General features: G+C 36.3%; 1 protein-coding gene across 6 annotated transcripts in view; it reads right to left on the reverse strand.

The window, feature by feature from the left end:
* SLC10A7 (solute carrier family 10 member 7) overlaps positions 1-17,188 on the reverse strand; it is a 253,553-nt gene that overhangs the window by 168,629 nt on the left and 67,736 nt on the right. For 4 of the 6 annotated variants that reach the window (XM_060116059.1, XM_060116048.1, XM_060116036.1 and 1 more), the window contains exon 5: positions 6,254-6,292. The exons of the other annotated variants lie outside the window; for them this stretch is intronic. In XM_060116059.1, coding sequence (XP_059972042.1) covers positions 6,254-6,292 — 39 coding nt within the window. The remainder of the gene's footprint in view (positions 1-6,253; positions 6,293-17,188) is intronic. 6 annotated transcript variants of the gene reach the window in all.

Consider the following 17,188-nt stretch of genomic DNA (forward strand, 5'->3'; position numbering starts at 1 on the left):
AAATGCAACTATCACGGGGTTTTCCTTACTCAAGCGATATTGCATACTTTTATGTCTACAAACATGTTTGGCACACATGCATACTGCTTTTCTGGACAAGTGTTAGGTAGAAAATATTCTAATTAAAGAAACACGAACATATTCATGTTGCCAGAGTCCCTGATTCTGGGGGTTTCCTCATTTGACCTCCCCAAATGGTTTTATTTCATCTCTTTGCTGAAATGATTTGAGAAATGACCCTAGAGAACGGTGCTTCCCAGAGCCTAAGGACAGTGAAGCCCAAAGTGGAAGTCAAAGCAAACGACACAGAGACAGAGAATTAGTAATAAAATTTACTCTCTTTACAAAAAATCTTTTTCAGTCCTTCAGATTGCAGGAAGAGACAGTTCTTGGTTAGGTACTGATGCTAATTCCACTTCTTATCAAAAGGAGGGTAGGCATGGACTCAGAGCCTTGTGTAGGCAACAGAGTACAAATTAATAATAGCTTTTTCCTATTTGATTTAACTTCAGTTACCTTCTCTTCATGACAAGATTGGTTTTTATTTGACATGCTGATGTAGAGTTTCACTTTAAAATAAAGTTAAATTTTAAAAGTGAGTTTTATTTAACTTAATAATACAAATAATATGTTGACATGGCAAAAGTCATAAAGGTGCCTGAAATTTGGAAGACACTGCCTTCAAGGCAATTCCTGTCCTCTTAATTCTTTTACTGTTACTTATTTTTTTCACATATTTATGTATTGTGCATTTGCTTCAGTATCTGGAAAAGTGCCTTGAATCTAATTGACTCTGAGTATATGTGTGTTAATTTTATATGCTATTTTCCTATTTTGTGCTATACTGCTAATTGACCCAATGGCATTTTTTAAAGAGAAAGTAGTCTGTTCTCAGCAATCCAGCTTTCATGGTGTCCGTTTGCCCAAAGAGGTGAACAAATGAAAGGCATAGAATGATGATGGATTCTGCTTTATAAAAGTAGAAACTAACTTCCTTTTGTCCAAACATAGTTCAAAAGTTACTTTAAAGCTCAGGATGGGTTATTTAAAATCCTGGGTTTATTGAGTCCTTAGCAATGAAAGGATAAATGTAAGAAATAACATCCTGTAAGATAATACTGAATATTGCTCAAAAATTCAGTTGTTTGTTCTGGTGTTTGAGCTTAATGAAAATAAAAACCTGTATTTTAAACAAGTCATGAACTTTTGAGGGGAAACAAAGATCTCAACTGAATAATACGGGTTGGTTAAGATTTTAAACAAATTAAGGAAAAAAATTGGCATAATTTTCAGTATTGCACAAATTGAGTATTCCATAAACATAAACTGAATTAAAAACTGACATCCTAGATTTAGATGAAAGGAAACCCAAATTAACAATTAAACCTTGTATGGTACCACCCTTAACCTTCTTCGCTAATATTTGAGATTCTTGATCTGATTTTTAAAAAGCAGTGTTGCACAGCAATCAAACAAGTTACAAAGTTAATGTGCTTCCTCTCTAACCGTTCTGAGTATGGCTGAGCACATTTTTGTATTTACAAGAAAGGAAGAATAAAGAAAGTGATAAACATATATCCCAAGTTATTAAAACATGGCATTTGTGTTTGACACTTTTTTTCTTTCAGCAACTATTTTCTTTCAGCATCAGTTAACTATTAAATCTTTCTACAAAGATGGGTAGTAATGGAGGATCAGCCAAAGCAAAGAAGGAAGACAGAACAGCTAGGTAAGGGAAGAAAAATATGTGCTGGCTAGTTCTTCAGCTCAAGGTAAGGAGTTTCTTTTAACCCTTGGTCTGGCATAAAAAAAATAAAATTATTCATCTTAGAATAGTTTCTGCTGGTTCTGGCAATGACTATTTTAAAGGAGAATTATGTAGAAGAAACCCATTTCTTCATACTTTAAATGAGGAGATTTAGAAAGTAAACAGTGACTCTTAAAGATCTTTTTTAGACTAGGTGTTATCAATTCACAAAAATGATTTAACTTTGCTTAGAATTCTTTGCTGCTGTTTCAGAACTCCTTACATTTATGTTGCCATGAATTGCTATAATGCCGTATAACATAGTTATTTGAAACTCAGTTTGACATATCGACTTTGTTACTCACTAGGGTTTCCCTTTAAGATTAGGAATTACCAAAAATAATAAAATAGGCTAAGGAATCTAAAAAGAAAAAATTCTACTTTCTCCTATTAAACTTTAACTTATAATTCTTGAGGACATGGAAACACTGAATTTAGCCTCCAAACCAAAAATGCTCAGGGTCTAACAAATCACGTGATCAATTTTTTTCCAACGTAGTTGAATCTTTTTAAGTTAAAGAAATGATTTTTCAATTAGAATTTTTCAAAAAGTTGCCAATATCTAAATCGATTTTTAAAAAATCTTTCTTTTGATGAGGAAGCAACATATGAAATGGTTGAACTTGAAATACATGGTTTTACATAGAAAAAACAGATATACATATAAATTTTGATAACATTTTCATTATTCAGGGTGGTTGACTATCAAATTTTATTAAAATTTCATCAAGAGGGAAATCTCAAAACACTTATTATGCTCCACAATTATTATAAACCAAACAATTTAAATGAGAGGAGGAGATAATAACATTAACTTCTTAACTTAAAGCAATCCTCTGTGACATAATTTTAAAATATTTTCTTGGCCTGAAATTTATGTAAATTGAATTCAACTATCATTAGTTATTATCAGCCTAGCTACATTTAAAAAAGTTTTCTGTGACAATTAGTTCTTAAAAACACTGTTTTAATTAGACCTGGGACATTATTAAACTAGCTAATAAATATGTACAGTAGTTTATTTGGTATACCCAGATGTCTGAAAATCAACAAGAAGGCCCAAATAGTTCTTTCTTCAAAAATTTTTCTAGTAAAAGGCCTTCATTCAAAGTTTTAATGTAATCCAAAATAAATAGCCTTTTCACACTCCATGCTTTAAATACAAAAGAAATGGTCACTCATAACCAGAGAATAATCATTGAATCAGTGTATCTTAGAATTACAGGGCTTAGTCACAGATAACCAGTTTCTTCATTTTATGAATGTCCATGGTCATGCACAAAAAATTCATGGTAGAACTTGGAGAAAACCTAGACCAGTTATTTCTACTACATCATTCAAGCATTTTTTATAGATTATCCCATTTAATCCTTACCTCAACTGTATAGTTTAGGTACTATCATTACCCCATTTTATATATATGGAAGGTTTTGTGGTTAGAATAGTATTCAGTGAAGTAAGGATTTAAATCCAGTCTGACTCTAGAAACCATCCTACTACCAATAATCCTAAATTTTAAGGATAGGTGAATATTTTTCATTTATAAAGGAAATTCAAAAAAAAATAACTCTTAACAAGTACCACCCTTTAGGAATAACAAAATAAAACATGAAGGTTATAGTTTGGAATTTTCCTCCTCTAAAATAAGTCCTTTTACCCAAGCCAACTCAAGCACCAACTTCTCCCTGAAGCCTTCTCATGTCATTCAACTAAGCTTAATCTCTTTCTTCAAACTCTTGACAAATGCTATACACTGCTCTTTTGCACAAAGCACTAGCTGCCTCTTATACATTCTCTTCTTCCTTAATTACAGAAATTCAGTTTATAGCTCTTACAAAATTGCCACATGTCCCAGCCTCTCCAGTGGCTAGGTAGGATCATATGACTAAGTTATGCAATAAGATATTACTGCAAGTATGGTGTTGGAGTTCCAGGAATGCTGTTTAAAGAAAGCAGACTTAACTTTTAGGGGAGCTCTTTTGTGCTTTCCCAAGGTAAAGACCTTGTTATCCAGGTTTCTTTTTGGCTGGAGCTCCAGCAGCTATCTTGGACCATAAGGTAACATTGATGAAGGCAGCTGTGTGCTGTGGATGGTGCAGGAGAAAGATGGGTGTCTCTGTACACAATGAGACCATGAAGCTCCCATGACAGCCTCCTTCCAGATTTTACATAATAGAGAAATAAACATTTACGTTTGTCCAAGCCACTATTTTTTTTTCCTGGTAAGTAAGCTGAGCCTAATTCTAACTGATTTAGTTGAGACTTGCACATAGTTCATAATCCAAGGTTTGTTGTAACTATGGTGGAGAGGGAAGAAAAATAAATAAAATTGTTTCTCTTACAACATTGGAGCAAAACATTTCCAATCATAATTTTTATTCTCAACCCCTTCTGGTAATTTTCAGCTTTGGGAAAGAAAAAGGAGGGAAAGGAAGGGGAAGGGGAAACAATGGAAGACGCTTCTACCTCTCTGCCACTGTTCACGCCTTTTTCCTCTCCTCTCTTCTCGACTAGCTAAGTCCTATCACACTTCAAGGCCCAACAGCGAAATTGTTTCTGTCCGACTTTTCAACCCAGAGTTCATATCTGACAATCATACATCGCCTAGTAACATCTGTTGTTTGATTTGTTAGCTTTTACATTGTATTTCTTTTTCTATGTGTTATCTCCACAGCAGAGTGGGACCGTGTTGTATTTTTTTGCACCTCTACAGCTATTAGAAAACCACCTCTGTGTGCAGGAAATCAATAAATAATTTCGATTGACTCATTAATGTAAGAAAAAAAGGTGAAGAGAGGAAAAAGAGCAAAAAACTAAGGAGAATGCATAACGTTTTAAAAGTGAAAGGGCATAACAAAAATCCGAAAGAATCCCTAGAACAAGTTTGACTTCACTGGATCTTTTCAAAGAATTGGGCCTGGTAGAACAAATAACATGATACATTTATTGTTCATACAGTCAGTCAGTGCAAAGCTCAAACTGTACTTAGTGAGCTTGTCCTCCAGCTAAAGGACTATACTTTGCTTTAGTTACTCAGACAATTGCCTCAAAGTTATTTTCTCAATTACACCAGACATTTTAAAGAGTAGGAGATACAGCTTAGGAAACCATGTTTCGACAGTGGATGTATACAAATCCAAACCATGTAAAAAAACTGTCTTCCAGCAAGAACATATCTTACAGATATTATTTTGTCAATTGTGACAACATATAGAAAATAATACTTGGATATGTGAAATAATGACAAGAAAATATCACTGAGTCTAAAATAAGTAGCTGAAGAGATCATTTGCATTAAATGGACTCTATTACCTCTCTTCTAAAACCCAATAATAATAATACACCATCGGGAATAATATTACTACTTCTTTAAAAATAAGATAGAATCTAAGCATGTATTTTGCAGAAGCTACATCCTTAAAAGCTCTGTAACACTGGGACATTAAAAGCTATATAGGACTATACAGAGTTAACACTATGTAACAATATGTTTTAAAGCTTCAAGTATATTTAAATACATACAATAATAAGTGACATAAAGAGCATTTTAAACAGAAGTAATTGATATTTTGCCTAGACTCATGAACCAGCTTATATACCTCGCTGATTTCATTCTCAATTTTTTGTAAATCACTGTAACCACATATCTGTTAATGAGTTATATATCTAAAAATACAATATTCTAATTTGTTTTCATCAATTTAGCAAAGTTTTAGGGAGAGTATAAATAAAATATTCAGTTGACAGAAAACTCAGTTTCTTTCTCATTCTTTCATAACACAAACCAAGTCTTTGTTTATATCATCTGTTTAAAAGATAATGATTAAAAAATGCTAAAATAATATTGTCCTTATAATTATATTTGTTCTACTTATGAAAGATGAAGTATTTTTAATCTTTTTATATACAATTGATAGTTCACATGTCAAAAAATATTGTATTTTCTTGCAAATTACTCATTAGTTATTTCCTCATTTCAAATTTTTTTTCACATAGATTTCTCAGAAGTATCTAAGACAGTAGCTTCTTTAAAAGTGAAATGTACAAAATAAATGACATGTCAACAAGTAAATTAGCATTTCCTTTCTGACCAGCTGGGTCATGTTTCCTTTTTCAAAATCCTCAGTCCCATGACACAAAATAATAATAATCTAGAAGACCTCATTAAATGGTCAATATATTGACATACCTCTATAAGGAGACACATAGTGTTTTAATTGATTCCTTGAATCCATTAAATGGAATATTAAACCCAAGCCTCTAAATTATAAGAGAACATTTCCTTTATTTATTAATTTTCTTTAGGGTATGGATAATGGTATATGGCAGGATTCAAGAACTTTTATATTTAACCAAATAGTAAAAAAAAGTCCAATTTTCACTAAATATTTCATACAAACATCACAACAAAAGTTATAAAAGACAAATTAAACCATGTTTACTTACCAAAAAACTTCCAAAGGCTGAATTAAATATTGCAGCTGCCTATAGAGAAAATAAATGGGGGGAAAAAAACTCACTGAAAGTAAATAGGAAAAGGGAAAGCAAAGACTATCATTCTCCCATCCCCCACTATTCAAAACCTTAAAACACTGACTCTGTAAAGCAAAGTTAGTCACTGCTTACAAAAATTGCCAGTAGCCTGTAGTTTACTAAGATAGATGAGCTACAGCTTAGGAATCCATAAATAATGGGTCTCAAAAGCAAGCAGAAAAGGCTTGCCATAAGATGCTTTGAACCTATATGACAGTACTGAAGAATCATCCCCAATAGCAAATTGAAACCTTGTTGTTATTGATTTTGCTACTAGACTTAAAACAATCAGAGGTTGATTTATTCACCAAAAAAAGAAAAGAAAAGAAAAAAAAGAAAAAGAAAAGAAAGGAAGAAAATTCATATTACTGGGAAAAGGAATACCAGAATTGTAAAGCAAACATTAAGTACTCTCCATCAGGGAGCATAAGACCTATGAGCTACACCCACAAAGTGAGATCTGTAGTTCCCATACAACACACATTAGAAATATGAACAATGCTGTTAAGACCATGGAAGTTATTGCTACACAATTAATTCTAAAGTAGAAACAGGCAAGAAAAACTTCTGTTTGGTGTTCAAAAAAGAAGAAATACTTGACTTTGAGCTTACCTAAATGTCCCGGGAATACATAGTAGATATAATATAGTCCTTAACTTTAATTCAATCACTATAGTCCATGAAGCTACACCTGAATTCTGAAAGCTTCTCACATGACTTCCAAAAGATAAAAACTCGTATAATATCCAATTTGATGAAAAAGAGAGAGAGAAAGGAAAATAATAAAAAGCAGAAGGTGGGGCAGAGAAAACCTATTGACAACTCCTGTGGATCCAGAGCAGAATTAAATTAATCATCATGGACATTAGCAGCCACATTGTAGTAAGAAGAGGATGTCAGTTTAGCAAGTTTGAATAAAGTCCAAAGCCAAGCTAAGAGCTGTAGCTGAAAATGCCTTCTGCTCCAGAAGAGAATGCAATGAGAATGCATGGGTAATGAGATCCTTGGCTCCAGAGAGCTTAGCTCTCCTATTCAAGTTCATAATTAATTCAAAGCTTTGATAATTTCATTAGATTTCTCCTTTGCTGGCCTTATCAATAAAAGATGGCACTGGACCACAGCTCCGCTGTGGCATAAACATAGGCACAGGCACAGACCAGGGAAACCTTTGCTTCCTGACAGGGACAATGGCATATGGTATTTCATGTTGTACAGGGAGCAGTGAAGGAAAAAAAAAAAAGATTCGGCTAAATAAAACATCACAGATGACAAATGTAAACTGTAGCAACATATTTAACACATCTTCCTAGAATCCGATTATGGATGATTCAGGAAAAAGTTTTATGTGCAGAGAAAAATAAGTAAAACTGTAAAAATAAATGAGTTGTGAGGAGATCGATAGGGAACACTGCCTTTCTTTTGATAAAAATGTACTTCGCCACAAACAATGTTTATTTCTAGACCCTATTTTGTGCTTAGAACGAGTTTCTCTCTTTTTAGTAGAGAAATGAGGTATTCCTGTTTGAGCTCCTCTCTTCCAGATTTGTTTCTTTCCAGAAAGTGCCTTTCACCAGCCTTATACTAGATCACTAATAGTTTTGCCTAGCATTTAAAAAAACAAACAAACATGGAACATTAGAAACAAAAAGACTCAGAAGTCAAAGTAAAATAAGTACTAACTACTACTCATTAGATCATATCACTATACTCCCACTCCATCCTATTCTCTTTTAACCCAAACCCAAGCAATATATTTTATGTGGATTGGCTATGTTCCTGCATTTTATAAAATGATGGTGATGACAGTGATGAGACATCTTAGGTATCCAAAGATGCTGCAGGCCAACTTCTTAGCTATTTTCCTGATAGTGGTGATGGATTTGAAATCACTCAACATGCAGTGGGCTCTGGCAACCATTGGTGACTTGGCTGATTAAGGTTCTGGGTTCTCTGAAGAACCATGTGAAATGGGACACTGAACCAAGGATCCTGGGCTCAATAGCAACAGATAATTAAGCTAACAGTTGGCTCAATTTTGCCATTGCAGCATAGGAAGCCATTACGTTTTCCAGAGTTCCAAAAAGTGATGACAAATACTTAGAGAGCTTTTAATTGATATATAAAGACAAGCATATCTTTTGACTTAAGGGGGAATTCCCAGCTCTTCAGCATGAACTACAAGGCCGTCCATGAACAGGTCTCTGTCCATCTCATTTATTGCCTCAAAATTTATATTCTGACAGCACCAAACTACTTGCGATTCTCCACACTCATCATGCTGTTTCTCACCTCTTTGCGCCTTGGCCTGGAATGCCCTTCTGCCTGCCAGGGAACTCCCATTTACCTTAGTGACTCAGCTTAAGCATCGTCCTTCCAAGAAGCTTTCAATCACCTCGTCAACACTCACACATCCATATTTCTGGGTCGCCTGAGTGTCCCCATACCTGCTGTCACAACATCCTGAGCATACTTCTGCCCTGGCACTTGTCACACTATTGAATGACCTATCTACATGCCTCCCTGCCCCATGAGAGGCTCAAGTCTTCTAAGGAAGGAATCTAATGAAGCTCATCCTGAGCACCTCCATGTTTGCTAATTGGATTTCTAAAATAAGTAGGATTCCCAGAAATGTCCAAAGTCTACTTCTCCAACTACATTATTCTATGTGTTTGGCAGAATCCAAGGATTGGCAGACAAAGAAGACTGGATCTGCCACCTGGCACCACAGCCAAGCAGTAGAAATGACATTTAGACTTTGGTCTCTCACCCAGTATAAGTATCTCTCTCACAGCATCGTATTTTACTTCTCTTAACCTCCCTATTCTTATATAGTTATATACACACGCTTAATGTAATATAAAAAATTTTTACAATTTGCCACCACTATATAGCAATAGAGTTAGTTAAATAAAATCTAGAATTACCAAGGAATACTCTGTAGCCATTAAAAAGATGACCTGCATATACTGATATTAAAGCAGGCTAAGATATTTTCATTAAAAAAAGCAAGTTTCAAAACAGTGTGTGTAATTCCTTCAGTATGTGTTTCTCCAAACCACCATGAAATTCACCCACCACTAGCTGGGTTTTCTACAATTCAACTCATTTCTGATACTATCTACCCTCAACTAGCATCCGATTCCCCAGGTTAAGGGTTCAGAACCATAAGGCTGTCCCCACTTCAGATGTCAATCAAAAGTCAAGGCTGTCACCTGTGCTTCTGACCAACTGACTATAAATCGGACGTTCCACAACCCAGTCCCCTCCAGTTTGATTAATTTGCTAGAGCAGCTCACAGAACTCAGCTTACTCACTAGATTACTACTTTATCATAAAAGGCTATAACTCAGGAACAGCCAGATGGAAGAGATGTAGAGGGCAAGGTATGGGGCAAGGCTGTGGAGCTTCCATGCCCTCTGATCGCAGGCCTCTATCATCACCTCCAGTGCTTACCAACCCAGAAGCTCACCAAACCCATCCTTTGGGTTTCTATAGAGGCTCCATTACATAGCATGATTGATTTCAACATTGGCCATTGGTGACTGAACTCAATCTCTAGCCCCTCTCCCCTCCCCAGAGGTCCAACCTTCTAATCTCTGATTGGTTCCCCTGGCAACCAGCCCCATCCTCAGGTTAGCTAGGGGCTTTCCAAAAGTCATCTATTTAGCATAACAAAAGACACTTTTTCCAGCTCTCTTCACTTAGGAAATCTAATCATTTTAGGAGCTCTGTGCCAGGAATTGAGACAAAGACCAAATATATATTTCTTATTATAATCATAATATCACATTCCTATTGTGTAAATGTGTACACACACACACACACATATACACAGACAAGTACAAAAAACCACTTTTTTTTCTGAAAGGGATCACAGAAAAAACCTCTTAACTATGATTAAATTTGTTTGAAAGGAATTGAGTAAGGGTCAGTTTTATTTTTCATTTTCTTCTGTTTGTCCTGTTTGTCTTCTTCTTTTAAACGTGTTGCATTTCTATATCTGGGCAGGAAGATGTTGAGCCATTATTGTTCGCATTTTAAACCCCTTTGTGTTAAAAATGGAATACATATTTTATTTTTAAATAAAATTAAGATTTCAATCCCTACTTTGCACGTTAGTGATATCTCTTGCTGGCTGCCTGACAAGCTGGAGGTTGAGAACCCTCTGGAACATACATCAGTGTGCTGGGGGTATGAGAAGCCACAGAATGAACAGAGGACACCTTCCACAAGTATCTGTAGCATGTGAATGTTTGGTTTTGAAAATAATCCAAAAATGCACTTTCATTTTTATATTAAAACAAACATGGCTGTGTACAAACTTCATGTACTGGGATCAAATGTGAACCATCAAAGACAATTTGTTCTGAAGGGAGGACCCCTCAGGTTTTATGACCAGACTGTCTTAGGATATGAGTTTCCTCTCCTCTGTCTTCTAGAAGCCACAGCTGACGGAGTTCATTGATTTTTATTTATTTTTTAAAGACTTTTTAAATTTTATTGAAGTATAGTTGATTTACAAAGTTGTGTTAATTTCTGCCATAGAGCAAAGTGATTCAGTTATACATATATATATTCTTTTTCACATTCTTTTCCATTATAGTTTATCCGAGGATATTGAATACAGTTCCCTGTGCTATACAGTAGGACCTTGTTGTTTATCCATTCTGATTTTTAAATAGTGCATTTTATTTATTATCTCTTTTGCCAGAAACAACTTAATTACCCATTCTCACTCTAGAATGTTCCATCACAAGAATTTTGTCTAATTTGTACAAAATTGTATCTTCACTGCCTAGAACAGCACCTGACTTGTAGTAAACCCTCAACGAATATTACTGAGCCAGAGAATGAATGAATAAATGAATGGATGAATGAATAGTTCTTATGTTAACTGAATGTCCTGCACAGTAATGTTTTCATTATTAACTCAGGAATCCCATGTGCAAAGTACATACCTTGGTGTAATCATGTTTGATGGATAATTTGATCAATGCTAAAAGTTCATATTGAGGTGGTTTTTTAATATTGAGTAGATTGGCTTCCTTTATATTGTACATTTTTAGATAATATATTGCTTTTAGTATCAGCCCAGTTTTACTTGAAATATGGTATTTTACTAATGTTTCATTATATATTACGGCATGTCTTCATTAAATTATTTTGGAAAATTGAGCAAGTTCAATAACAAATTTATTTCTTCATAACCTACTTGGAATTATTTGAAATAAAAAGGTAAATTAAAAAAAAAACACTGAAAAGCATGGCAACAGAGTGTTCTCTAACTCAGGAAATCAAGTGCTTCCATTGCTGAATGCCCTTGAATGTTATGAAGTCCTACCTGACAGTAAGCCCAAAACCTTCACCTTCCATAACTGCTGTGCACTGACCATGTTCCATGCTCTGGAGTTACATAAACATATGGTCCCCTTATAAAATGACTGCACTCCAAATATATGACACTGTTGGGCCCTACCCAAGTCTTCTCATCATAACACTGTATCTACAGTTTTCATAATGCTGGCCCAACACCCCTCTTTTTCTTTCCCTCATCAGTCCACTAAAAAAAAAAAAAAATGAGATCCATTGTTTACACTGTGAATGATCTGTTACAAATTAACTTATGAAACTTCCTGTTGGTGTTCAGTGTTCGCTGTTGCATAACCTGTTTCCCCAGCCAACGTATACAGCAATGCTTACTAAAATGCTAAAATGGAACACTTATGGTTGTCTCGGAATTTCTAATAATGCTCCAAGCTAAGGAGAATGTGTGGCAAGTATCCCAGTAGTCTAAAGTAATATTCCAGAGATATCAATGCAGAGCTTATAAAAAGACATGAAAACTAAGCTAGGGACCGTTTCATATACAGCCTATATAAGAAAAGCCTAGACGTTCTAGAGGAGATTGATAAAAGGAAATTTCTAGGAGTAGTGGGTTTTTTGACCTTTTCTTCTTCCTCTAGGGGAGAAAGCTGATGTGCCTGCCATGCCTCCCAAACTGGGGACGGATGTTTACTGAGGGAGAAAGTGCTCGCCAGGCTGCCACAGGAGTGGAGTGCACTCTGTGAGCGCTCGTGGAACCATCACGGTCTATTCCCTAGAACTGCGCTGGGGGGACAGGGAGGGTGTGTAATGAACCAGAGACAGGTACTTGATCCCTGACTAGAAACAGCAACGCTGGAGAGGCTGCCTAGGACAGGCCACAAGGGTAGGGCAAGGACGGAGGTAAGCAGTTGAGCAAAGTATACTTCAGTTCAGTGATGGGGCAAGGTTCCATCAATCCCAGGGGCCAGGCAGGTGCCTCAGAGGACTGCCATGAAACTTGATTCATTGTGAGAGACCCTACATAGCAGCCTTCCAGGATGAAGAGACTCCAGCAGTGAGCGGCTGAAGGGCTGTGTTGAGGGTTGGAAGCTGCAGGTGTACTCTGAAGAACTCCCTCCCCAACCTGTCCTGGAAAAAGAAATAGAAGGTGGACACCTGCTATGACAGAGGGCACTAAGGGCCAGATTAGAACAGCACCAGTAAGATCAGACTCTGTCCCTCGCCCTCTAATCCAGTGGTCCTACTCTAACCCCTGACTCTACAGAGTAGGGAGGGTGAGAAAGTAAAAAAATAGTGAAACAGACCATACCTTCTTCCCCACTGGTTCTACCTATCTGTTTATTTAAAAAAAAAAAAAAGATTATATTTGTATACGTGTATACATTCATTAAGAAAAAAGTGCAATTTTCTGTGCTTTACGAACACGAATTAGGGCCTCTCGCCTTCTGAGCTGGTCCACACTCTGTGGAGTGTGTTTCTCCCAGGGCCGCTCTCACCTTTTGAGAAGGACCTCATTCTGTCTATGGTATGTGACCTCTCTAAATAAATCCACTCCCTACCTATCACTTTGTCTCTCACTGAATTCTTTCCACAAGGAGACAAAGAACCTGAGCTTCAGTAAAGTCCTGACACCAGGAACTAAGGCTCCCACCCAGGTGGAGGATGGAGTGATGATGTTGACCCTCCTGACTCCAATAAACTAAAGCTTGGACTCTGTCGACCTTTGCCCCAATTCTATGCTGAATTCTTCTCTGCTCAAGCCCCCTTATGAATATGCATGTACCCCTAGTTTAAAACTTCCCCAATGTTGCAGTTCAGGGAGACACTGCTTTGGGAAAAGGGCCCTGGTGTTCTCCTTACTTGCTGCAAGTAATAAATCCTTCCTTCTCGCCCACCCCCACCCCCCCCAAAAAAAAACCCAGAAAACAAAAAACACAGATTAGGCCTAGGTTGGCAAAGAAGAGAACTTGTTTAAGCTAGACTGCCCCGTATCATATAATACCAGAAAGTTAAACCTAATTACTAAATATATGACTGTTTTTGTAACAAAAAGTGACCAGAAAAACCTTGAGATCTGTCAGAGATGTTGCCCAAAGAGAGGGTAAGGGTAGGGAAAAGGAGTATGTAAGACGGCATTTCACGTATATAATCCTCAAATTCACACCACTCAATAGATAATAAGAACATAACATTTTAAGTGTATAGTTGAGCCAAAACAGAACAAAAACCCTGGTAGGAGACATACGGAAGTTAGTCAAAGACAGAGTGGTCAAACAGGGGGTTTGAGGCTGCACTCTCCCAGGCGATACTGACGCATGCCCAAAAAGCACTAGGACGCCCTGCCTTTGGCTGCAAAGGGTGAGGACCGGAGCTGAGGCACCTGCGGCCAGAAGAGCAGGATGATGAAGGGGCTGCCCACCAGGCGAGGGCAACTAGAAAACTCTCCTCAGACAGTCACTAAAGTAACACAGGGCCTGGCATCAAGGGTGGGCACGGAATGGAATTTACACTACCCATGTAACTCCAGAATCCCAAACTAATGATTAATTCGGAGAAAAGGAAAGACAAAATGGATCAAAGACCGGTGGAACCCCTGAGGCCCGGAAAGAAGCAAACGCAGAACTTCTCTTTGGAGTCACTTCAATAATCTGGAACAAAGCAGATTCCCAGTTAAACGACCCCCAATGAACAGGAGTTTACAATAAAAAAAAGTACAAACAATGTGAGAAAGCTGTATATGACAGCAGCTCCACTGTAACACAGTTGGGAAAGGAGGAGATGCTGAGTTTTTCACAATATGCTGGATAAGAAAATACAACATAAATTAGAGACCTAGAATTGGAAGGAACAACTTTAAAACTCTTAGAAGAAAATACGAGACTCACTGTATGCTTCCTGAAAAGGAAAAAAAAATTTAAATAAGACACAAAAAGTACACGTGAACTAGGAAAAGCTAGGGTGGCCACGCAACAAGGTCCTGGCCAGTGAGATATAAATTGGTTTCCGCTTGATGGTTGGCGGATAGGGAAGTTAGTTTCTGGCACCGCCCTTCTTCCGTTCTTCCTGCCTAGGGCAGTGAAAGCTACCTTGCATCCAGAAGAGAAAGGCCAAGAGCAACGCAGAGATAACCACTCTAATATCATTGAGCCACGGAACAAATGCCAGCCAGCCGCACCTCCAGGCATCTTGGTATATGAGAAAAATAAGTCCCTGCTTGTTTAAGCTACTTTTAGTCTGATTTTCTATTACTTGAAGCCTAACTGATACAATCAGGTTCCTAAACAAAGGAGTAAGTAATAAAGTACTAATCAGGCAGTTAGATAAATCAAAAGCGTTTCCCAGACATAAACTTGACTAGGCTATTAAGTTTTATTTAGCATAATCTTTTGTTCCCATTGCATATGGCATAACACATCATGAAAAACCAACAGAAAAAAAATTGACTATTGGTGACGGTTGTTGGATATCAAAGCTGCATTATCCTAACCTGGAAAAGTTCCTCAACTATGTGAATCTATATCACCCCTGCCTCTGAGTCACAAGAAGGAGAACTAGCCTAAATATTTATCCCCTTTCTAAGCATAGTTGTAGTTGGAAAAAGCATAAAGACATCAAAGATTGAATTCCTATCCTTGGTCTCCAATTAAGTAAGGAAATACAAAACATTTTCTTTTTACTTGTAAGGTATTTTGCAAAATGCTATAGAAAGGCCAAAAAAAAAAAAAGAAGAATTAAGAAAAGCTTATTCTGCCTGTTTTTAAAAATTATAATTGGCTGACAAGCACCTTAGTTGCTAGGACATTTTAGTACTAAATTACCACTATTTTCACTGTATAAATCTCATAGCAAGTAAAATTTGAGTTATACATTTCTATATTACCTTTAAATATTATTGAACCATACCACACAAAAGTATATATAAGACATCAATTTAAATGCGAGTTTATTTACCATGCTCAATATTAAAGGGGCATTATCATTTGATTCCATTATTTGTGTTGTATTTTTTAAGCAGCAATGGCTAAAAAGTAGAATATTGTCTTAAAATCATTACTGAATATTTCTTCTCAACAAATACATCAAAGTGAAGACTACAGAACTGCTACAAGGCATTCTCCAATTTAAAGAAAGATTGTTTAATATACCATTAAAATTCACCATCTTAATGACCACTTTCATTCTTTGTTTTGAAAACACTACAGGAATGAAGAGACGTTCATTTATATGCAAGTTATGAGAAAATGCCATCCAGCTGCTTTTTTGAGAGTAAGCAACATTTCTTGATATCAATGGAAAAAAAAATTTAACATCCCTAATCTTGAGGTGAATGGCGGGGGTGGGGGTGGCTATTCTTGTTTGTAACTATTCATCTCAATTCAGGCAAGGAAAAAATATATTCAAGTTACTGCTTCTGGATGCCAAATTGAATCAGGTGTCCTCTCCTCTTAAGAAAATTAAGTTGCTTTTGTGCAAGAGTGTTTTAATGAGAACCGAGCCCGCCGACAGTGATAAATGGGAATGACACCAGAGAGAGCATGTAAGCAGGACAATATGTGCATGTTACAGTCTTACAGCCTATTTTTCACTGACAATTCTGAATGACTTCGCTGTTTCTTAAGGGGCCTATTAATCTCAAATTTAGTTATTACACAACGTTTATTTGAACATATATTCTGCGGATGATGACAGCTAATAAAGGAAATCTTTCGCAAGCTGTATTTTTACATATTGTTCCAACTCCAGCTCCCAGTCATTTGATGGTATTGATGGAATAACCTACATTGTGCTGAGTCTTTAAAAAAAAAAAAAGGCACATACATTCTGATTCCTTTCTAAGCATATGGGGACTCTTAAATAACAGTTAAAATGCATACCAAAAATCCTACTAAGAAATGGTAAAAGAAAAAGGACATCTTAACTGTTCAACAAAAATTGTTTAATGTGAAAACGGACCCTGGTAAGATAAACCAGACACCTCGGAACACTTTTAAAGCTTTGGTCCATCATATGCAATAGTTCTTGCGTACCAATCTACATTTTTACAATATGCGTGGAGGAGGGGAGGGAAGACAAAATCAATTTTCTTGAGGTGTAAAAAGAGTCAAGTAAAAGAGTTGCTTTCCTCCTTGGTATGCTTTTTTGATAAAATACCATGTACTGAAAATAGTGGCGATACTGTATATTTTATTTCTGGTCACATACCTAAAGGCTGATGAGAATTATTTTAACACTTTCCTACAAACATATTTATCAGCTCAAGTACCTCCACCTGGAATTCAGATTGTGATTCTTGTTCCAAGAGAAATTTGCTACTTGAAGTATAACTTCTTCATAATAACAAAAACCTAATGATATTAGCAAGAAATATTTATACAAGTTTAAGATTTTTAAATCTGCCTCATAATTAAGATGAATACAGACTTAAACACTTTCGATTTCATCCTCCGAAATCTGTCTTCAAAAGTGTTCAGTTTCAATGAAATCAGAATTTTCAAGTGAGAAAAGGTCCTTAGATACTATGAC

The sequence above is a fragment of the Mesoplodon densirostris genome, chromosome 1 (genome assembly GCF_025265405.1).
Source record: "Mesoplodon densirostris isolate mMesDen1 chromosome 1, mMesDen1 primary haplotype, whole genome shotgun sequence".
Lineage (NCBI taxonomy): Eukaryota > Metazoa > Chordata > Mammalia > Artiodactyla > Ziphiidae > Mesoplodon > Mesoplodon densirostris.